Here is a 24,121-nt window from a genome sequence, read left to right on the forward strand (position 1 = left end):
AATTCTCTCTAGGCTCGGAAAAATTAAATTCTTTAGTCCATGACGACACGACATCCACGCCCGAAGCGAATCTCTCATCATCGACCTTCGGGATTGACCAACAATCCCAACCGGGGCGGTAAATACTAAGGGGTCACCCGCTCTTGCAAAAGTAAAAAGAAAGGGTGATGAAAACGCCCTAGCACGCGGTGCCGCTTTGAAGAAGCTATCATTTGTCATTTAACCAGCAGGGTGAGGAGAGAGTGAAGCAATCGCGCCATTTTACCTCGGGATAAAAACCACACCGAATGCGCGGTGAGTTTCTGCCTTAAGAGATAATGGCTCAGAAAGTGAGCAAAATACGGATAAAATATGCCCTTTCCGTAAAAAAAATTAAGCGCGCAAGCAACAAAAAACATTACAAAGTCTTAGTTGTAAACTAGCTGAATCATACACATTTCAAATATTTACGCCGGCTACATCACGTTTCCATGGCGAAATTATCTATCGTACAGGGTTCGTCCGGAAAATAAGTGTACTGAGCTCAGGAAAAAAAAATTATTACACTTTTACGTATCTTAAGCTAATATTCCTCAAAATAGGACCCTTGTGAGTCGATACACTTGTTCCAGCGGCGTTCCCATTCCTGGAACGCTCCCGCGAAGGCATCATCGGGAACCTCTCGAAGACTCGTCGTCGACCTCTTCTCTGCCCTCCACGAACATCTTGTGCCACCGAAAGATCATGTTTCTGGACATGGCTGACTCCCCGTAAGCCTGGTTAATCATACCGACAGTTTCGGTAGACGATTTCCCAAGCTTTACCGCAAATTTGATGGAATAACGCTGCTCCAAAAACTTCGGCATCGCGTTCCGTGACGTGGGTCGAAGCGTGGAGGTTCGCGTTTACAGAGCTCCTCACTACACCACAGCTCAGAGCCGACTGCCTTTTTCAGCGTCGCTTGCCAACATACCCCCCTCCAATCGCAGCCCGTCAGAGCGGTGCTGGGCGCGCCGCACCAGGCGCGCCCAGCCCAGGAGTCAGTACACTTATTTTCCGGACGAACCCTGTACACACCGACTTAACCCTTCCCAAAATAGGATAAATTATCCAAACAGCCATTTGAATTTCAGTAACCTACAGAAGGAATCAATGGACTTCCTCAAGTTGCCAGAGATAATAATAAATCCTTTTAAGGCGTCTTCTGTGCCACCGGAGTAGCGTTGAAAACAAAGAAAAATAGCAAACGCTAAGGTGTGAGTAATTTCAAAAAGGGTCTTGGAAACATTTCACATTTGAAAAAAAAGACGCGTGCATGAAGTGAGTAGGTGTAATGATAAAACTGAGACATCAAAACTAATCTATTGAATAATTTATTCAGTCACATTTATTTGTCAAACAAAAGCGATCACGGAATACCAATCGATACTGCAAAGAATCGAACTAAATCGAATTTCATGATTTTTCAAAAATGTCATCCTTAGAGACAATTTCTTTTCCTTGTTATTGTTACGTGCACTGCTATATTATAATTTTAAAAACATTGTTTATAGCAACGCGTAAAAATTGACGTTCGCATTGAATCTCTGTGTTTCTGAAGCCTCCCTGGGGTGTTTTTAAAGTTTCAAAATAATTATTAAGACCAAATTTTCTTCCTCTCTGTTTTTGAACTTATATTTTTGCAAAAAAATTAGAATTCTTCCATATTATGAATTAATATGGTGACGATAACACATCCAAATGTGGCGTTCTCTTGTCGACTCACGTTGAAGGCTCTATAAAGTTTTATACCCACGCAAATACGCTACAAAAATCACCAACAAGCACAACCTCTTATGCAACCATGCTTTATTTTTTTAGATGCACGTAAAACTGAGTCCTACCGGTTGAATTTGGAATGTGACGAAGCGAGCAAAGAATTTACACATTTCGACGAAATAACGACAGGTTCTCTCCTCTTTCGAGTATCTCGAAACCATCTCTGCGATCCTATATAAGGTTAGGTCTATGTAGTCTCGTCGATCTGCGAATTGAGACAAGTCTTGGAAGCAGACAATCGCCCTGGTTGGGGATTCTCGAGAGCGGTTTTGCCTTTGCTTGGATGACTTTGGCGCGGGAATCCATTCTTTCCGTTCGCGCCCACGCGGGACGATGCTCAACCGTCACCATCCACGACGTTCCGGGAAAGGAAAACTCGATCACCGCTATTAAAGACCAAGCTGACTATATGGCGAAATATTCGATTGGATTCAGTCGTACAGTTTTACATCAGTTCACGATTTTCCACCGAACGAATTTATGTTCTACGAATAATATCAGGTCTGCTACGCTGGGACCGCTCCACGTTGATAAGATAGCAGAATACACTGATAGTAGGACACTGCAATACAAAGTGTTCCGAGTTTCATTTTAATTCCAAACATTATTTTCACAATATTTTTCGACTATGAATGCATCGCTCTAAAGATGAGTGAATTTTTGTGTCCAGCATTTAGGTAAGCTAACTAATTTTATATCCCCGATCATATCCGTATAATTTTTAGATAGAAATTAATAATTAAGAAAAAAACGGTGGCTTTCAATTCGCGGCCAGTGGAACTAATCGTAAGACGAATGAGGAAGAAATAAATTGTCCACAATTCTGAAATTAAATACAGCTTTAAATTTTCCGGTCGCAAGCGTTCAATTAGAAAAGCCCATTACTTAATCTTAAAGAGAATGCAAATATAAGCATGAAAGGATTTCGTGGAGAATACTATTGTTTTTTCCTTCCTCTTTAATATCCTCCTTTATCATTTATCCTCCCCACCTGGTACTTGCATCCCCTGCCACACACCATTTTGGTGGATCGCGGGGCGTCGATGTAGATTTATTGTACGGAGCGTGGTATTGTATGGATCAGAAACATGCTTACTCCTAAATAGAAAAGTAGACCAAGGAACACAGGAAACTTTCTGGAAGGCATTGTGGAAAATTGAGTAGACAGAGACGGTGATAGATGAGGAGGCAAAAATAAGAGAATAAAGGACCATGGAGCACAATAGAGGAATAGAAAAGAATAGATTGGACACCCCGTGTCCAACACAATGTAGTCGCGAGAAAAGTAATCGAAGGGCCAAAGGAAAAGACTATAACTACAAGCAGAGGATTTTGGTTAATTATTATTTTATTTAATGACAAATAAATGTAGTAATTATCCTAAATGCTGTTTGGCAGGTGAAGATAGAGCTCACCTCGTGCTATGCCGCAAGTATAAACAGGTATGTATACCTGTATGATGTTGGCACGTTCTGGACTGAAGTAAGGGAGGGACATTCTGAACCTTCTGGGACTTCCAACAAAGTTCTCGTGCCCATTATATTAGTCCCCTGGAGTTTTAGCGCAAGTGTTGCCTAAATACATTGGCCATATGTTAACCCCAAACCGCCCGATCAGTATCCAATCCACTAGGATCCCACACCACCTAAAAAAAATATTGTGATGACGTTGAAGTAATATCTGATTGAAATTGACAATTTTCGAGCGTTAAAGTCTCCTGTGCAGCGATCGCATCTCGTTCAGGACCATATGACAAGTTGACACCATGAATGGACGCTTTTTTCATTTAATGTCCACTTTTTTTCCCGCGAGGTTTTTTCCGGCTTGATCGACGCAAAAGTTGTTTATATTCGATTGGTACAAACAAGTTCCCGGGTCTTGCAATTAGCTCTCACCCAGAGAGAATTAAGAAATCAGGTCTCATGCAAAATATATCAAAGATTCTCCTTCGTCAAAGATTGATTCATTTTTTAACCATTCGATCCGATTTTTTTACGGGGCTATTTTCACGCCAGATGGCTGAGAATCAATCACTTAAATTAATTAATTCAAACTTAAGTTTTGGAAAAGATCCCGGCCGGTTCTTTAATTCGGAAAATTTTGAAAATATTTTGAACATTTAAGTATGACCACCGTTTTAAATTAATGCATTTTTTCCCAGATAAATGACGAATTTTGAAGCTTATTTGGTCTAAATAACAATTCTTTTAGTCCACTCAGGTCAATCTGCGTCATTACCAAATTACCTGAACGAAATATCTGAATTTACCAAGGCTATCGAAACATCTTATGATTGAGGACAAGTTGTGTGGTAGAAAAAGAGGAGACAGCGAAATAGTCCAAGGGAAAGATTAAGAAACAGCTTTTGCAGTGCGAGTGGTAAAACGAAGTCGGGATCAAAAAGAAAAGGGAGAAGACGATAAAACCTTACTGTGGAACGTTGTACCTCGTGGTTTACAAACGTAAGTAATTGGGAAAGTTGAATAGAGAAGACTGGAGCGAATTTTGCTAACGCTGCGTTGGGATGAAGGGAAAATCAGATGAGACAGGTATACTAGGAAGTTCCTGGCGGGAAGGATTGCCTCAAATTCCCCTCCAAAATTGAGTCAGAAGCAGGTTTTCCAAAGTACTTCGTCTTCTACGCTCTCCCTACGCCAAGTCCGGAGAACATTCTCTAAAGGAATTAATACAAAAAAAGGAAAAATGAAGTCTCGCAGCTACCAATACTTGTATTGAAAAACTAAATAAAACACTCAAAAGTATAATTTCTCCCAATGCAATAATAAGAAGAGATGAAACTCCGCAAAAGTCAATCGGGTAAGGGTAGGTTTTCGATGGACCCAACCACTACACCCTTAAGACTAACAAGATAGTAAGTATCCCCAGATTTCGTAACGCTTTACTTGTTGGTATGATGCATCGATGTCTGTGATATGCTGATCCAGGTTCATCGTTTCTTCATAACTGTCATTGTAAAACAGTGTTTATCAATGAACAAACTCACGTCTTCACGTCGCAAAGCCAAATAAATTTGAAAACAACAAGAAATGTTAGTTTTAAAATTCCACAAATCTCCGTTTTGACGCACGGGGTGTACACATTTCCCCACAGAAGTTTTTCTTGAAATTTTAAATAATTATACCTGCCTTTAGTCCGCATAATAGCCTTCAAACTGTTGCACACGGCACAGCTGGCCCGCTTTAAGGGCAAAAGCCTGTGATGTACCGCGGGCAAAGTTATAACATGACTCAAGAACAAACTTGGTTGAAAACTAGTATTTTCATTTGTTGCTCAGAGTACGCGACATGATGAGTACACACTGGCCACACGAGAGAGGTCAGAACCCTGCATGTTACGGGCACACTATTAGCAACAAAAAGGGTAGGCTAGCCGTTCCTAAACCGGATACCTACTCGTATCTTGGTGAAAATTCTTACTCATAACACGGTGACAAAATTTGAGGACATTTTCAATTCATATAGTTATTTTCACATAATTTATCAACTCTTAACAATAAACACTCACATTATTCTCTATGAATAATCTCAAATAGTTGAGCTGTAAGTTGGCATATTTTCAAATATTCATCTACATCTGCATAATACCCCGCAATCCGTGGCAAGGACGTGTGGCAGGGCGTGTTAGGTCACCAGCCATTCTACATATATTCCCTCTATTTCCGCATGCACCTGGCACCCCGCGATCCACCAAAAACCGCGTGGAAAGGGGGCTATTGGTTGTATCCATCGCAAATATTTCGATCTGTAAATTATTTTCCTACACCTTGTAATTGCGATTCATTGTAATTGTATGAAAACTTGCGTGAACACCGGCAGGTAACCTAAATGCGTTCATTAAATCTGTATCATAACGAGAACTCCTGTTAATCCCTCTGTTCAAATCAATGATGGCGGTCGATTTCGGAATGCCCAAAATGAAATTGTATAATTGCTTTATGGGCACTTTTGCTAGTTTCAGGGTTGCAAGCGATTAAATGAGTTTCGATTCCAGATTTTTCCAGCGTTGACAAAGATCAAAATTCTTTTTTAGCAGTTTATTTGGTAGCAGTTACCCTACCATCTATTTTCAATTGACAATTTACATTTCTCTACCTTCTTGCCAAATACAATCCACATTGAATACCGCTATTTTTTTAAATGAATTAACTTGATTAGTCATTCATTATAATTCCAAATAGACAAGAGCCACTCTTTCTTCTATTGGCCACTATCTAATTTCAGGTAAAATAGCATTCATTCTACAAAAATACTATATTAAACGGCTCAATTCCAGGGTTTTTTTTAAGTTTGGCTTTCTACCCTTATTTATTAGTGAAAAAGTTCGCAAATCATACGATACGTACATGATATTTGACATGCGAATACTGATTTATGTATATGAATTCACGAATAATGGGCAAATTTCGAAAATTGGCGCGCCTGTAATGAATAGAAAAAAGTCAAACGTACCTTAGTCAACTTGGTGCACCTTCTTGCAAGAATACCATTTTTGGCTGTTACTTCAGGAAATGCGACGGATTCTTCAAAAGAAGACAGTGAACCAAACACAAAATTATACTTTTTATTCTACTCACATTTGAGTTTCATTCGGTCGCACCTGAACTAAATATATCACCAAATCATTTTCCGGTCTTTAGCAGCCAAGTGTCTCCGATAGATAAGTCAACGGCGCAATTTATGCGCAACTTTGCTCCTCAAACGTCATTTGTTTATTTGCAGCGCTTTCATAGGTTTTCGAATTTTGAAAAACGGAATGAAAATAAGCGTTTCTTTTTCAAATACTTTCTTTATCACAATGTTATCTTAAGATTTGTGCTTAATTATCACTTTGTGGTCCTTTAAAAATTAATAGCTAGTATGAGCACTGTGAAAATTACGGCAGAGGTATCATATGTTTCATAAGGTACTCCCCCAAAGTTTCCTTCGCTGCATAACTTCCCCGCAAACGTCATGTCGATCTGCTCCACACAGCAACTCCCTTCCTCTCGCCTACTTTCCCGCGATCCTTTTTTGGGTTTCCAGTCCTTTCCATTTATCCGAGCAGTGCGGGGGCTGAATCGACCGACAGATGTGGAAACAGTTTCGTAAATTGGATCGTAGCGCGGATTCCACGCTTAACATATTAACATTTCTGCTCGTTGCGTAACTGCTTGCCAGCCGCGGCTGCTACCATGATTCTTTGAATTGAGGCAACATCGCTTCAATTACCTTTTCGATTATGAACATTTTTGTTTAGTTCCTAATAGCATGAGGGAACTAAAAACTTTTATAAATTCATACTTAAGGCCACAGATGTGTTCAGGTGAATTTCGCGGCCCTATGGCAACGAATGTTAATGACAAAGTCGTTCTCTGCACGAAAAAAATAATGAGCATATTACTACGTTTTTTGTGGATTTAGGAATGTGATGGCATTAACTTTATGTAGCATATGCTAGTATTATTATTTTTATAATTTATAATTGTAGCATAATCTTCATCTTAAATGATATTCAAAGAATTAAGACAATCTATACACTGTACAATTATATACAATCTTTATCATATACCATAGTGATATGATCTTCATTATATACAAGAGTAGTATAAATTAAAAATTTATACATGGAATACTCATTCTGGTCCAGCTAAGCCAGTCAGTTTGACAGCAGGTGCCACGTAAACAAAAATGATAGCTTAAAGTGTATGCAATTATAAAGCTACATATATTGTATCACGTTTCATTCAAATCCCTAATCAATTCTGTATAATAGCTAGTCTTTTATTCTCCCTTTCAAAGCATTCACTGACTCTAATATTCTTAAATCTGTAAGCATTTCATTAAAAATTAGAGGTATGGTAACCTCCAATTTCCTGCTACCTTGATATGAATATTTTTTTGTTACACACTTAATATTGTCCCTTGATTCCTTTTTATTTTTTTATATTCATGTTTTAAGTTCACTATATTACTCACCTTTTTTATTTAATGGATTTTAATTATTCCTGAAAGTATACTGTCATGGGCAGAAAATTATATTGTTGGAAATGTTTGAAGTATTAGAGCTTAGTTCGTTGATAGCATTTCAAAGCTATCTTTCAGATTGTTTAAATGTATAATTTTATATTAAATTCTTAAATTTTTGCTGATATATATCTTGAAAATCAAAGTTTCAATGGAAAAAGGCATTATTCCATTATAAAATGGTAATAGAGGATATAATAACTACTGATGATGATAAACATCCTCATTGAAGAAAAGTGTTGGTCCTGCTATTACAACACCAAATTATTCAATTCTAAATAAAATCAGAGGAAGCACATGTTTTCTAGAGAATAACTTAAGTATAACCAGAGATTATGGTTAAGAGTGGACACTGTCCCACCCATACCTATGCCCCATACCTCCATCATTCCACCTGTCCAGGCTCGGAATTAAAGATTCAGAATGTGTGTGGATGCATGCTGTTTACATCTGTTCCAGGAATAAAACAAAACAAAGAGAACATTTTTCCCTTATACAACAGGCTCTCCATGATTTTGTAACCCACCCAAATCCTGCCCTCTTCGTACTAATGCAAGCCTACCCACCAGCCAAAGGTTGGCAAATTGCCCATAGGATTATGTCTGCTAACAATAAGCAGCACTGCATGCATAAGCGGACACCTGTCCACTGGAAACTATAGTTACTTCACCATTGAGCAGATGTGCTTGGCAAGCAAAAGCAAATTGAGTTCCTCAATGCCACTTGGATATTCCCCTCCTCTTCTTTTCATTTATAACCCACACCATTCCTATAGAGAGATTGAATTAATATGAGTTTTCAACATCAGAGTTTTATCACAAGCAAGGCAAAAAGCCAAAATCTACTGTCATCATACACTATATTTTCAAAAAGCATTAATTAATGCCTCAGCAGGGACATTACCTAAGAATTCTTAAGTGTGTTGCCAAATGTCTCAAGAGAATTGAATGACCACTTAAATCTGTGTGCCATTAGTTCAAAGACAGTTGAAAAACCATAAATGGGGCCAAACTGCCTATTGTTACCATGATTTCCATGAATATTATTTTGAAAATATAAGGTGTAAAACATACACATTATTATTATAGGTAATCTACCGGTTAAGGTAGGTTTTGGATGGACACAGTTACCAAATGGCATCATGCCTCTCCTTACAAAACACAACCCCACATCCTACTCTACAAACAAACTCCTTATCATTTCCATATACTTCCTTATGTCCAACATCCCTATCCTATTCCTGTCCCTTCCTCATTTACCTAACATCCTCCCAATATTCAACATACCAATGCAGATTAATATTATTTACATCCATTTTTTCCTTATGATTTCTCCCAACTATCCCCTCTCCTCACCTAACATACCTAGCACTTCCTCATTTGTTTTCCTTTCTGCCCACTTCACCTTCTCTATCCATCTCCACACCCACATTTCAAAAGCCTCCAATCTACATCTATCCTCCTGCTTCAATGACCATGTTTCCGCGCCGTACATAGCTACGCTCCATATCAAAGTTTTTACGAGTCTTTTCTTAACATCCTTACTCAACGTCCCTGTCATCAACTCCCTCCTCCTTGTGAAAACCTCTTTGCCTAGCGCAATTCTTCACCTTACGTCCCTACTGCTTTGAACGTGTTGGTCCAAAACAATACCGAGATACGTAAACTGTTCTACCTGCTCTAGTTTTTGCCCTCCTATTTTAATGTTAAGCTTGGCCTTTTTCTTTCTAGAAAATCGCATAACCTTTGTTTTATTAATATTGATTCTCATCCCATACCTGTCGCACTGAATTTCCATTTCACTCATCAATCCTTGCTACCCCTTGGCTGACTGACAAACTAGGGCTTGGTCATCAGTAAACCTAACTGATTTTACGAAATCCCTAAAAATAACTTTTGTTCATTCCATGGTATAACAAATTTTTCTTTTCTTTTTCTTTCAGGACAGAGATGAGCAAACAAAATTGGAAATGAAGCACCGCAGGGAAGAGGATGACCTCTACAGGAAATTTGCAAAACAGAGGGAGGAAGAGGACATGCGAATGACAGAAGAGTTCAGGGTGTGTATGGCGGAATTATTTTCCAACTCTTACATTTTTTGAGACTAACTTTTTTTCATTCTCCTCAAGTAACCAAGAGGTAGGTACCAAAAATGGCAAAATGGACTCGCAGAGAGTAAAATAAATGCATACTTTGAAAGAAATTGCACATGAATTATTAATTCACTTTATAGTACAGAGAACCTTGGAGTACTGCTTACGTGTAACAGGCTTTTCAGATGGTACCTAGATAATTTGTAGACCTAGCCCCAACAGCATATTGAACTGCATCTGTGAAATTCAATGTAATATTAAGTTAAGTACCATAATCTAAGTGCCAACTTGAGTTTCACCATGACTCAGAAGTAGTTCTTCATTTAATATATTCAAAATGAACTCTTTGCAAATACAATTATTTTTGTACTATTTTATTAATGTTAAAGCCTGATTCAATTACATAGGATTGACTTTTATTCGGTGGCTCAATTATAAAGAGTAAAAATATCTACGTGTAAGCATATGGTCTTAATTATGACAAATTTTCATTTTTTAAGTAAGCCTTTTCCGAAGTATTCTGAAATTATATCCTCTGATAATGGATGGACTCCATAAAATGTATTAATTACGGAGGTGAATAATAATTATCATACATACAAATGTGTGTATTTATATATATATATATATATATATATATATATATATATATATATATATATATATATATATATAATACATATATATATGTGTATATATATATTATTTCTATATATATATATATGTGTGTGTATATATATTATATATATATATGTATGCACATTAATTAGAATATATATTAGTATGTGAAAATACTTAAGACTCATATTATGCTTGTGTATCAGCAAATATATTATCATAACCCTTTGAACGTGGAACAAATGTAGGTTGAACAGTGTTGTCAATTAGCCACTGATCAACACTCCTGTTTCAATGGAATTCAATTATTTTAGCTGATCTAAGGGTTATTTTTGTGTTTCAAAGAAAACTATTGGAGGAAACACCAATTAAGATGATGAGTAATCGTTGGGAATATTGTACTTGAGAATATATTCAAGGATCTCAAATCACAAATGAGACTTTTTGTCACATGGGGTGAATCCAATTTTCACTTTAAAGAAGAGATTTAAACATTTACAGTTTATATATTATCCTGCAACAGTCAGAGGGATTTAAAAATAATATTTTTAACAAAAACAGCTGAATTAGAGTAGAAAGAAGTGAATATTCCATAAGGCATTTAAGCCGACAACCAAAAAACTTAAAAGCAAGGATAATTACTCTTTTATAAGTTTCACTAATATCCCAATCTATCCAACCAGTTTTTTTCTCTATTCAGTCTCTTTGAATATTAAAGGCAATTCAAGTCTCCCACCTTCCAGAAAAGTTCAGAATGGAACTGATATTAATGATAATTTCTAATTTTTCCAAAATATTTCTGACACATGCAGGAAGAATGGGAGAAGGAGCTTGAGCGTCTTTCCTCCCGTTTCGAGAGGGAGATGACGGCCATTGGTGGGGGAAGGAAGAAGAAGAGGGGAACAGGAGACGAAGAAATCTCACTGAGGCTACAGCAAGAAAGGGAAGACCTTGAGAAGAACATGACACTCAGGAGGGATAGGAAGAAGGAATCAATCACGAGAAAATTGCTCGAACATGAAAGGTAACTGCCTGTCACTTCTTTCTCTGCATCTACACTAAGATTAACTCCAATTCTTGTCATATCCCAGTACTCGGACATGCTAAGGGGTCTTCCACATCAAAATTTCCAATGCCAGATCTCAGCACTGGGCTTTCTTGAGGAGTCTTCTACACATGCAATTCATGGCCTTTTTCTTAATAGGGGAAACCTCTTACATTTTCAAAGAGTGGGGAAATGACTAATAATGATAATAATAGCTTTATTGGTTCTGAAGATATTAAAATAAATGTATAAGACCCATCAAAATACAAGAGGACAGTAGATACAATATTAGTTTTCCAGAAATATAGTGACACATTACGGCTTCAGAAATTCATCAATTGTATAAAATCAATTATCTTGGAAATACTTTTTTATTTCGATTTAAAATTAGAAAGCACATTTACATTTTTAATAGCTGAAGGTAAATTTTGGAAACTGATGTACAATGGCCTATTTCTATAAAGCGTAAGATTATGGCCTGTTACAATAAAATCCTATCTACTTATGTCTGATCAAATTTGTATTATATATTTATATATATATATATATATATATATATATATATATATATATATATATATATATATATATATATATATATATTTACCATTCCATTTTCCTCTCCAATATATTAAATGGGATTACTTTAAAGTATTCATTTATCCAAAACATGCTTCCCAGAGCCATTTACAATTGAAGATAAACTTTTTCTTAACGAGAGCATGAAATTGAACCTTCCAGAGCTGCAACAGCTGCCCTCGTTGAGAAGCAGAGCCGAGAGATGTTGGACCTCATCAACGAGAAGCGAAGCGAGTACATGAGGGCAGAATCCCTTTACCTTGACGATGAACTGGACGACGAAGATGACGACTTTGGGCACGGGGGCATGAGGGGGTCGAGGGGGGGTGGTGGGAGAGGTGTAAAGGGTGGAGGGGGAGGAGGAGGGCGAATCGGGTCACCCGAGGAGGGAATCATGAGCGCAGAGGAAACGGCCATTCTACTCGAGCCGTACCCATCGCAGCCGCCTGCACCCATGCCCCCTCCCATCCCCAAGGCACACCTCTACCACCACCCTATTGAGTTCGCGCAAGTTGACCAGATTGCCATCTCGGTGAGTCTTGCTAGGGTGTCTGCCTTCTCGTACCCGGGGTGGGACACTCATCAAACCATGGCTATCATTATTGCCAACTAATAGTAAAGTGGGACCCTATTCTCACATGAAATAACTGCACCGCATATATAATAGTTATAATAAAAATAAAAGCTTTCACTGTCCTGTTAATCAAGCACATGACACAGAACATTAATCAACGAGAATCAAGAGAGAATAGATGAAAAACATTTCTATGCAGAACTCACTGTTACACAAGGGACATCAGTCTAATCATGATTACTCATGCAAGAATTCACCCACTCGGTAGAAACACTTGAGGAGCAGTGGCTTCTCAAGTTCAAGTTTAAAAGCAGTCACAACAGAGAATTATGCTGATCGGCAATTTTTCTTGAAGAAGTTGGACCGTGGTATGTGAGGTCCTCTCTTTGAATCAATTTGAGTGGTTGATTTGTTGGGTGCAGATTCTCCCTTCCATGGAGCATCAAGTGACAGTGGAATGGAATAAAAACAAACATGGATTCTTTTTTTACAAGTAAGGAACAATGAAGGATGTTTATCCATGGCAGTTCCCTAAAAGAGTAGTGGTTCTCCTGGAGTCCTGATAGAACCATTCAACATTGCTTTTACAGACCTTTTGTGAGGCCTAAATTGTTACACTAAATTATCCATAATGTCCATGGTTAATATGTACTAGGAAGAAATAAACATAATAATGCATCCATATTAGCTAAATCTAAGATTAGTGAATGAATAATGCATACAAGTCAAATACAAATGTAAGTCAATTGGTAAAAATGAAAACATTAATATGGCAGTCAAAACATAAGTAAAGGCATTGTTATTATTATTATTATTGTACAAGAGAATCATTGAATAATTATTCTTCATTCATTGTAGCAGCCATATGCCTGAAAGTTAATATTATCATGCCTATATCTTTTATTGGGCCATGTGAAATGTTTCATTTCATTGAAGTTAATGTGAATATGGCTAAAAATATGTTACATGTATATAATATGCATCTCAAATGTAATTAGAAACATGCCTCATACATAAAATATGCATGTAAACAAAATTTTTGGAGATTGATAAAAATGTAATATATTTGACCTCTATGTAATTCCACAGTTTTGTGGAATAATTGAAAAGTATGAGCAAGTACATACAGTACAAATAATAAAGTAAACATGTGATTTTTAGGTGGCCAAAGAAGACCAGAAAACTTTCACTGATCTGGTGAGGCAGCTTGTCGGCAGGTGTGGTTCAGACGTTGAAAAGGCAAGGTAAGAAGAAAGAGTGGAAATATAATCCCTAACAACAGCCAGATCACCCAAAAGTCACAGCAAGTTAAGTAACGACCCAAAAAAAATCATCGCAACTTTTCCAATCATAAAGGATGATCAATAACCTTCACAAAATGCTGACAATAAATTTTTATCATACAGTCAAATCTCGTTACTATGCCACTCTCGCTATTATACCACTTTTGCTCGGTCCCGACAAAATTCAATGCAAAATAAATTTACTATGCCACCCCCTACTCTTGCTACTATGCCACTTTTATGTGGAGCTTTTCGAGGAGATGTTGCATGTATGGGGCGGACGACTCGGCCAGCAGGGACGCAGAGTGCTGGTCTGTCTCGATAACTTCTCTGGCCACCCTCCCGAACTCCAGCTGAATAACATCCAACTGGTCTTCTTCCCACTCAACACAACAGCCAATTCGCAACCAATGGATAAAGGAATCATAGCGAACCACAATTGCCACTACAAGAAGCTCCTGCTATGCCGCCGGCTTGAAGTCATGGACGAGGGAAAGGAGCTCAAGTTCACGTTGCTTGACGCTCTACACATCACTCAGTATGCTTGGGAGCATGTCAGCAAGTCGACGATCGGGAATTGTTTCGCGAAGGCCAAGTTCATCGAAGAGGAGATCCAAACTGAGCCAGAGGATGCGGAGCTGCTCGAGATCTGGAAAGCTCTGCCAGTTGAGGAAAAGATGCACGAGAATGGGGAGATCGAGCTGTCTGACTTTCTTGAAGTCGACAAGCGCCTCGCAATTGTCGGGTCTTTCACGCTGGAGGAGACTGCGGAGGAGATGCTGTGCAGTACAGAACCGGTGGAAAGTGAAGATGACAAGATAACTGTCGAGGAGGAAATTGTTCTGTTCGAGGAAGCCCAGCGTGCTTGGAGCACCGTCCGGAAGTTCATGCAACAGAGAAGCGGGAAACCCGGTGTGATGCAAGCGTGCGATCGGTTAGACAACGAGATCCGCCGAAAGAAGATGCGTCAGCTGACGATCCTTGAGAGCTTTGTACCGAAGGGAAACTTGAAAAAATAAAGCCGTTTTTAAAAACCCTCGTTACTATGCCACTCTTGCTTGGTCCCGACAGGTGGCATAGTAACGAGATTTGACTGTACCGCAAAAATCAAAACTATTTTTTCCAATGAATTAAATTATGGAAAAATAAAATAAACAAGGTCGTAACTTGATTTGGAACTGGGTTGTTTTGGGGGATAACTTAAAACAAAGGGACAACTGAGGGGAAATTGAAAATCCCACACTCAATCACTCTGGTATATTTGTGAAAACGGTGACCCTTGTGAACGGCTCTGAATTAAAATAATAATCAGAATAGTAAAATATTATTGTGTTCCCTGCAATTAATGAACTATTTTCAGATGTCCTGATTCACCCATTTACATTGCTAATATCAATATCACTTGGTTAATCTTGAGCAGATTTAGACATGGTTCCCATTTTGCTCAAATTCAAACTTTTCAAAAGTACCCACATGATTAATATACAACTGCTTGGACAGCCAACAAGGTCAACTAACTGAGGAGAAATATGTCAACTTCAATCAAAAGATAGCATCTTGCTTGCATCCTATCTCAATCTGTTCCCACACTTACAGAAATTGAAATAAACATAACTTGCTGATATTTTCTGATCTAATGTATTTTTTTTCTTTTGACAGGACTATATTCAGATGGATCACGGTCAAAAATCTCAACACAATGCAGTTTGATGACAATCTTAGAGGGGACACACCTATGGGTCTCCTGAGAGGAATTAAGCATGGAACAGAGAGCTACCATGTACTTTTCAAGCGCTTATGCAGGTATGGAAAAAACTGGCTTCATGGAAACGGCTGCTATGTCATACTAGTCTATTCATTTGGGAGAGGTTCACTGAAACTTATCATAAGCATATTGCTTGCTATTTATGTGTATGCACGTTATTATCATCTGAGAAAAGAAAATTGGAAGTGATGGACATGTAGAGTTATAGGGGAAAAAATTAGCAGATAAAAATGTCTCTTACTTGCCCCAGACTCCGACCTACACCGCATGTGAAATCCTCATACTTGGGGTAATATATCGTAAAATATATTCCTTTCCCTGTGTAACCGTTCAGCTCCCCACAAGTTCTAGCAATCAGGAAATCACACAACTGAATATAAAAAGAAGTTCTCTAAAGGCGACATCATCCTCCAGATGTTTATCTTGTAACCTTCCAGTCAGCAACCAAATAATTCTAGTCCACCCTAATCCAACTAAGATTCATAACCTACAAATTTTCCTTTTCATGTGTCCATTTCTAAGCAACTCTATTGAAGAACTTTTTTGACGTACATTTCAGTCACAATAGGAGTTGCCATTAGCATGAAAAGCATTTGAACATTAAAGAGTTTCCAATACGTCGTGCATGAGTTTCAGGTACTAACATTTTGCTTTGTTATTACTGCTGCATTGACAATTGCAGGTGTAATATTAGATGTTTCCATCTTTGATTGTTTTACCTGTAGCCATCTGACAATGGGTCTTAAAGTTTTGGAACTGTACCAGTGGGACTGTTATGCTGTAGATGATGCTAGCTTTGATGCATTTGACGTCACACTCTTTGGATTATTAAGAGTACAAGGGAGTGATTAAGTCTATTGACTTTAAAACTGTCAGTATTGAAGGGTCCTCATGGATCTCTGTATGATTGTTACATAAATTCATCACTATGCATAAAACATAGAATACTACCTTGATCAAAAAGTTCCCGGAATTTATTCAGAAAATTAAAAATACAAGTTTATTCATCTAAATCTATATTGTCCCCTTCAAAGTAATCCCCATCGACTGCAACACACTTATGCCAGCGCTTGATCCAATCCTCGAAACATTTTTTATATTCGGTTTTCGGTATGTCCATCAGTGCTTCCTGCGATTTTTCCATTACTTCCTCTCGGCTGCTAAAACGCGTTCCCCGTAATGGTTTTTTAACTCGATTGAACAGAAAGAAGTCACAGGGAGCCAAATCAGGTGAATTCGGTGGCTGTTGGATGGTATTTGTTGCATTTTTCGTCAAAAAATTACGAATAATGATAGCACTGTGCGACGGTGCGTTATCATGGTGCAAAATCCACGAGTTTTCTGCCCACATTTCTGGTCTCTTTCGGCGAATTGCTTCACGCAAACGTCTCATAACGCCCAAATAATACTCTTTGTTTATTGTCTGGCCTTCTGGCAAAAATTCATGATGCACTACACCGTTGTAATCCATGAAAACCGTCAGCATTGCCTTCTTTTTTGACTGAAAACGACGTGGTTTTTTTGGTCTCGGCTCATTTGGTGAACGCCATTCACTTGCCTGATGTCTGGATTGCGTGTCGTACTCTTAAACCCACGTCTCGTCTCCAGTAATGATCCTTTTGATGAATGTGGGATCGGATTCAGCCTCGCAAATCATGTCTTTTGCGACGTCAACACGGTCTCTTTTTTGCATGAAATTGAGGTCTTTTGGAACCAACTTTGCTGCTACACGACGGAAACCCAAATCATTAACCACAATGTCTTGGGCGGATCCATAGGCAATGTTCAAGTCCTCCGCTATTTCTCTGATGGTTAATTTGCGGTTATTGACCAACATTTCTTTTACTTTATCAATTTTTTCACCGACTTTCGATGTCGATGGTCTGCCACTGCGTTCATCATCTTCGATTGACTCACGACCACTTCTGAACCGCTCGTGCCACTGGTAAACGACCGTTTTTTTTAGAGAATCGTTGCCGAAACACTTTTCCAACATTTCCAACGTCCGTGCGCCACTAAATCCGTTTTTTACGCAAAATTTAATACAAGTTCGTTGTTGCAAATTTAAATCCATTTCTGCAATTGTAAAAAACCGCCAACACACACAGAGATAGATGTACTCTTGGCTACGTAACTTTTGCAAATGTCAAGTTATGACACTAAGATTTAAAGGGAATATCAACAACAGATGTACCAATTTAACAAAAAAAACAGAACTCAAATCGGAACGATGGGAGCGCCACACGGTGGTTATTCCAGGAACTTTTTGATCAAGGTAGTATAGCCTGTGGTATTATAAAAATCGCTCTGCATATTATTTTAAAATTATCATAAGTCAGCAGCAGATCAAGGTTCCCTAGAGATATAGATAAAAGAGGAGGTGATGCAAACTTCATCAAACATTAAACAGTTCAACTATTTATTTTAATTTAAAGGGTGTTTATGGGAAAAATATTTTCAAGGACATAATTACAACTTGACTTTTAAATACGTAACATCATTCTCCGCACCCAAATTTCTTCCTCACATCTACACATATCACCTTGCTTCAACAAATATGTTCCCGCACCATAAAAACCACACTCCATTTCAATATTTTCATTAATCTTTTCTTAACATCCTTACTGAATGTCCCTGTCATCAATTCCCTTCTCCCATTGAAAGCCTTTTTCCTGCTTTAGGTTAACTTAGGAACTATAGATTAACTAAGATTAAGGAACTTGAATTGAGTTCTTTTCCCTTGAGAAAGGAGGTTTGGCCACCTAAATTTCAGAATACATGTGAGTTTCATTTGTATGCATTTCTCTGAGTTTTTGCTCGCTAGCACTATCTTGCTCCTCCATCATATATATATATATATATATATATATATATATATATATATATATATATATATATATATATATATATATATATACATATATATATATACATATATATATATATAAATATATATATATATATATATATATACATATATATATACATATATATATATAAATATATATATATATATATATATATATATACATATATATATATACATATATATATAAATATATAAATATAAATATATATATATATATATATATATATATATATATATACATATATATACATATATATATATATATATATAAATATATATATATATATATATATATATGTATAAATAAGAGTGGTAATACAATGTAAAAACAAATAAAATATTCCTTTCTGAGAAACATCATTACAGCAAGTGTGTGTGGGTGTATATATATATATGTGTGTGTGTGAACATGCATATATATTTTTATTTGTTTTCTCCATTGTGTTTCAACTCTTATGTCTTTGTATTTCTGAGGTAATTTATTATTTCGGCTTAGCCCCATTTACTTTGGCCCTGGGCTTAAGGCTTTAGTCAGATTGTATATGATGCTTAAGTTTGACTGGGTTCTGGTATGGTCACTGTGGTAGTGAGAATTTCCTCATAAGTCTGACTCTACATGAAACAGACTGGAAATTCACTCTACACCAACAAACCTAGCGATAAATTGTGTTCCGACCATATGGATAGACACTCCTGAAAAAATTCTTCATCCAACTAAGATTCATAACTTACAAATTTTCCTTTTCATGTGTACAGTTATGCGGGACTCCACTGTGTAGTCATCAAAGGTTACTCCAAGTCAGCAGGCTACCAGCCTGGAGTCCGGTTCGAGGACAATCGATTTAGGAATTCATGGAATGCAGTGTATGTGGCCGGTGCCTGGAGATTTGTGCAGTGCAATTGGGGAGCACGACACCTCGTCAACGCTAAGGATGCTCCAAAGCAGGGCTCAACCAACAGCCCAACACCAGCCATGACGTCAAGCCCTTCAACTGGAAATAGCCCAACGGGAAAAGGAAAATCCGACAGCCTGAGGTGAGCAAGAGAGTTAATTGGTATAATATCACCGTTTCATTTTGAAGGCTGGTTGGGAGATCTCCAAAACAAACGTTTATTTCACTTGAATGTGAATTTTGGTTACCCTCATATGTGGGATGAAATGCATAGGTAAATAGCTATACTACAAGCCAGAAAGTAATGGATGTCAATGGGTGAAGGAACAAAGGACTAACACCCCCTTCCATGGCTTATGAATCAGGTAAATGGGAATGGAACAATTCTCCTCTCTTAGAATTAGGCTTTAAAAATGTATCAATGAATCTTAATAACAATTCAATAAACAGCACAGTTAATATTAACATAAGTATGATTAAAGGTTTGAATGACTTTTTTTTCGACAAACCCTCTTCTAGCTTCATGCCATTGCTAGGTAATTCCATCAAACAAAGGAAAAAAAATATTCTTTTACTCAATAGGTGACTCATTTTACCCGAGGATGCATTTGCATCATTTGGCATACCTTTTCTTTCATTATGAATATACATCTATGTTTATACATGAGTTCCTAAATCATTATAAAATTACATTCATCATATCAGTTTTCCATAAAGTTAACTACATACCACAACTCCTCGATAGTGGTTTGTGCTGGTTTCTAAAAGCTCAAGAAGAAAAAATTCACATCACTCTCGAAATTACCAACCAAAAATGATAATTTTGGAGTATTCAATTTGGATCATTAAAATGGCTATAATTTTGACACAATCATCAAGAATATTTTGATATGTTGAAACTGTGCTTGAAATTTCAGTCAAAAATGCTATTTCAGCCAAAAATTAGGAAAACATTTCTCAAGTTTGTTCAGATATTTGTGTGCTAAAATAAGGATTCAGAAAAATTCCATGTTTGTCTTAGCAATACTGGCAAGCAAAGATTAAGCCTATGCATAAATTATAATGATAAATAGCAATGAATGAGATCAACTTTCAATATTCCCAAAAGGAAAAATGGCATAGTCTTCCTTATGCCTGCAGAGGAAAAGGTTTTAGGAATTATAAATATTAAACTAAATATGATGCTAAGGGTGGATTCCTGGGCCATTATTTAACGGTTGATTTGATTTAGATGAAAGCTAAACACCATCAACGGCTTGCTAGAATTATTATTAGAGATAGATGCAACACTAAGCAATTCAACATGTTTCTACTCTAAATTTTCATTTATTGTGCTTTAAAAGTGAAGAAACTTCACTATCTCACCATAAATTTTTAATCTTATTTCATTATTTATGGAGGAAAATGAATATAATAAGTAGATGACATTAAAACAAGGGAGAATTTGGAATAAAGAGAGTCTGAATCAAGAGACTCAGAGGTATCATGATCAATACAGTTCATGGAACTAATCTTGTTTTTATTCTTAATTCTTTGCAGATATGAATACGATGATCACTACTTCCTGACAGACCCGAGAGAATTCATCTACGAGTTCTACCCCTTGCAGTCTGAATGGCAACTCCTGAAGCAGCCCATTACCCTGACAGAATTCGAGGACCTGCCTTTCGTACGCTCCCTCTTCTTCAGATATGGCCTCTACTTCCCTGACAACAACACCAAAGCTGTCATGAGCACCGATTCCACAGGTGAGCTGCATCATGCATGTAGATGTCAACAAGTTTACAACATTCTTTCATCTAATTATTCTTTCCACATAAAGAATGAATTCATTCCAGTAATAAATTTAAAGATTTGAAGTAATTACCTGACAAAATACTTCCAAAGTAAGCTGATTGCCTTGATATCACTAGATTTAACAAATAAATTCAATTTTATTAGGATTACAAGAAATTGGTCAAGATTCAACCCTTTCTATGATTTGGAAGAATATTTCAGACTCTGCTTAGCAGGTTTAATTTTTTAAATGAATGTTATGGCTATATAAGTGAATGGCATAGATGTAATTGTATGTAGATATACATGTATACATTTCATAATTGCAAATATAATTCTCCGCATGAATTAATTTTGTATAACATGTGAGGTGTCTTTAGATATGAAAGAAGCTGATGATACCCTAATAAACTTCTTGCAACAGGTAAACTACATGTGTAGCTATAATTTTTTTACATTACTGTGTGTATTTTGTAATAATTTTGACAAGACCCATTCCACATTATGTAGCTTGACTAATAAATTAATTATGATTGTTATGGATTCTTCAATACAATATTGGATGGACCATTGATTTCCAGGTCAACCATCAATCATCATGTTCCTTGCATGAAGTAAAACTAAATAAATAATATTGAAATAAAATTTGATATTCTACAGACTTCCCTTGATTTCTTAAGTGAGAGAGATCAGCAAGATGGGCAGAATTATTAAAATAGCTAGTCCCTATAAGTCTGGCCAGAAAATTTGCATTTAGCATTATTTTGAAAATGCACATCAATACAATGTGTAACTATAGATAATTATAGGGATGAGGCCCAGAGCCAGGAGCTGAGTTCAGATATCACTTAAGATTGATAGGAGGTGGGTACACGCTCATTGATGACGTGAGTTAATTCTAGGACTTCTGAAAGCAGGGTAAAAACTCTGAATATGAGAGTTCTTCCAGTTACTTACATAAAACAGCAGAGATGCAGTCTTCATACAAGTTGCACCAATTGTTATAGACTGGTTAGAAGTTTTATTTTGATGCACCTGTAAATTCATTAATGTTATGGTGTGAAAAATTTCAGTCATTGATTCTCAACTGATGTCATTTTCTTTCTATGATTAAAAGGAGCGGCAACCATCAGGATAGCCATGCCACCACACATGCAGTCCAGCCTCATCTTCCATTACAACCTCAAGTCATGTGACTCAGAGTCAGACACATACGATGGAGTCAGTCTGAAGCGCTTTGTCATGCAGGTAAAGAAACTGCCCATAAAAGGACACTCACATATGTAGTTTTGATGACATGGTCTCACAGATGGTTAGCGTCAAACAAAAATATAATAATCACGATGGCAGACAAAGGGTCATCCGTTGTCATGCTAAACAAGAAGACTATGATGCCTAGGCATTACGCCAACTAAACGACCTTTCTTGCTATGCCCATTCTAACCTTTCATATCCGAAAGAAATTCTCTCTTTTCTAATCAATTTTGGTCGCAAAGAAGGTTTCTCATCCAAAGATACTACATTGATCAAAAATTTCCCGGAATTTATTCAGAAAATTAAAAATACAAGTTTATTCATCTAAATCTATATTGTCCCCTTCAAAGTAATCCCCATCGACTGCAACACACTTATGCCAGCGCTTGATCCAATCCTCGAAACATTTTTTATATTCGGTTTTCGGTATGTCCATCAGTGCTTCCTGCGATTTTTCCATTACTTCCTCTCGGCTGCTAAAACGCGTTCCCCGTAATGGTTTTTTAACTCGATTGAACAGAAAGAAGTCACAGGGAGCCAAATCAGGTGAATTCGGTGGCTGTTGGATGGTATTTGTTGCATTTTTCGTCAAAAAATTACGAATAATGATAGCACTGTGCGACGGTGCGTTATCATGGTGCAAAATCCACGAGTTTTCTGCCCACATTTCTGGTCTCTTTCGGCGAATTGCTTCACGCAAACGTCTCATAACGCCCAAATAATACTCTTTGTTTACTGTCTGACCTTCTGGCAAAAATTCATGATGCACTACACCGTTGTAATCCATGAAAACCGTCAGCATTGCCTTCTTTTTTGACTGAAAACGACGTGGTTTTTTTGGTCTCGGCTCATTTGGTGAACGCCATTCACTTGCCTGATGTCTGGATTGCGTGTCGTACTCATAAATCCACGTCTCGTCTCCAGTAATGATCCTTTTGATGAATGTGGGATCGGATTCAGCCTCGCAAATCATGTCTTTTGCGACGTCAACACGGTCTCTTTTTTGCATGAAATTGAGGTACTTTGCTGCTACACGACGGAAACCCAAATCATTAACCACAATGTCTTGGGCGGATCCATAGGCAATGTTCAAGTCCTCCGCTATTTCTCTGATGGTTAATTTGTGGTTATTGACCAACATTTCTTTTACTTTATCAATTTTTTCACCGACTTTCGATGTCGATGGTCTGCCACTGCGTTCATCATCTTCGATTGACTCACGACCACTTCTGAACCGCTCGTGCCACTGGTAAACGACCGTTTTTTTTAGAGAATCGTTGCCGAAACACTTTTCCAACATTTCCAACGTCCGTGCGCCACTAAATCCGTTTTTTACGCAAAATTTAATACAAGTTCGTTGTTGCAAATTTAAATCCATTTCTGAAATTGTAAAAAATCGCCAACACACACAGAGATAGATGTACTCTTGGCTACGTAACTTTTGCAAATGTCAAGTTATGACACTAAGATTTAAAGGGAATATCAACAACAGATGTACCAATTTAACAAAAAAAACAGAACTCAAATCGGAACGATGGGAGCGCCACACGGTG

General features: G+C 37.3%; 1 protein-coding gene and 1 long non-coding RNA gene across 2 annotated transcripts in view; one reads left to right on the forward strand and one right to left on the reverse strand.

Moving 5' to 3' along the window:
* The window catches only part of LOC139691364 (uncharacterized), a 115,935-nt gene extending 109,462 nt beyond the window's left edge, over nucleotides 1-6,473 (reverse strand). Inside the window, exon 1 of the long non-coding RNA XR_011701591.1 lies at nucleotides 6,267-6,473. This is a non-coding gene — a long non-coding RNA (uncharacterized lncRNA). The remainder of the gene's footprint in view (nucleotides 1-6,266) is intronic.
* Nucleotides 1-24,121, forward strand: part of Hil (peptidase hillarin) — an 84,218-nt gene that overhangs the window by 57,185 nt on the left and 2,912 nt on the right. The window contains exons 3-11 of the mRNA XM_071589147.1: nucleotides 9,763-9,879; nucleotides 11,343-11,554; nucleotides 12,317-12,438; nucleotides 12,577-12,686; nucleotides 13,890-13,972; nucleotides 15,671-15,814; nucleotides 19,402-19,680; nucleotides 21,078-21,286; nucleotides 22,432-22,562. Of these exons, the coding sequence (XP_071445248.1) occupies nucleotides 9,763-9,879; nucleotides 11,343-11,554; nucleotides 12,317-12,438; nucleotides 12,577-12,686; nucleotides 13,890-13,972; nucleotides 15,671-15,814; nucleotides 19,402-19,680; nucleotides 21,078-21,286; nucleotides 22,432-22,562 (1,407 nt within the window). The remainder of the gene's footprint in view (nucleotides 1-9,762; nucleotides 9,880-11,342; nucleotides 11,555-12,316; nucleotides 12,439-12,576; nucleotides 12,687-13,889; nucleotides 13,973-15,670; nucleotides 15,815-19,401; nucleotides 19,681-21,077; nucleotides 21,287-22,431; nucleotides 22,563-24,121) is intronic.

This window comes from Hetaerina americana, unplaced genomic scaffold (assembly GCF_022747635.1).
Source record: "Hetaerina americana unplaced genomic scaffold, ioHetAmer1.1.p SCAF_33, whole genome shotgun sequence".
NCBI classification, from domain to species: domain Eukaryota; kingdom Metazoa; phylum Arthropoda; class Insecta; order Odonata; family Calopterygidae; genus Hetaerina; species Hetaerina americana.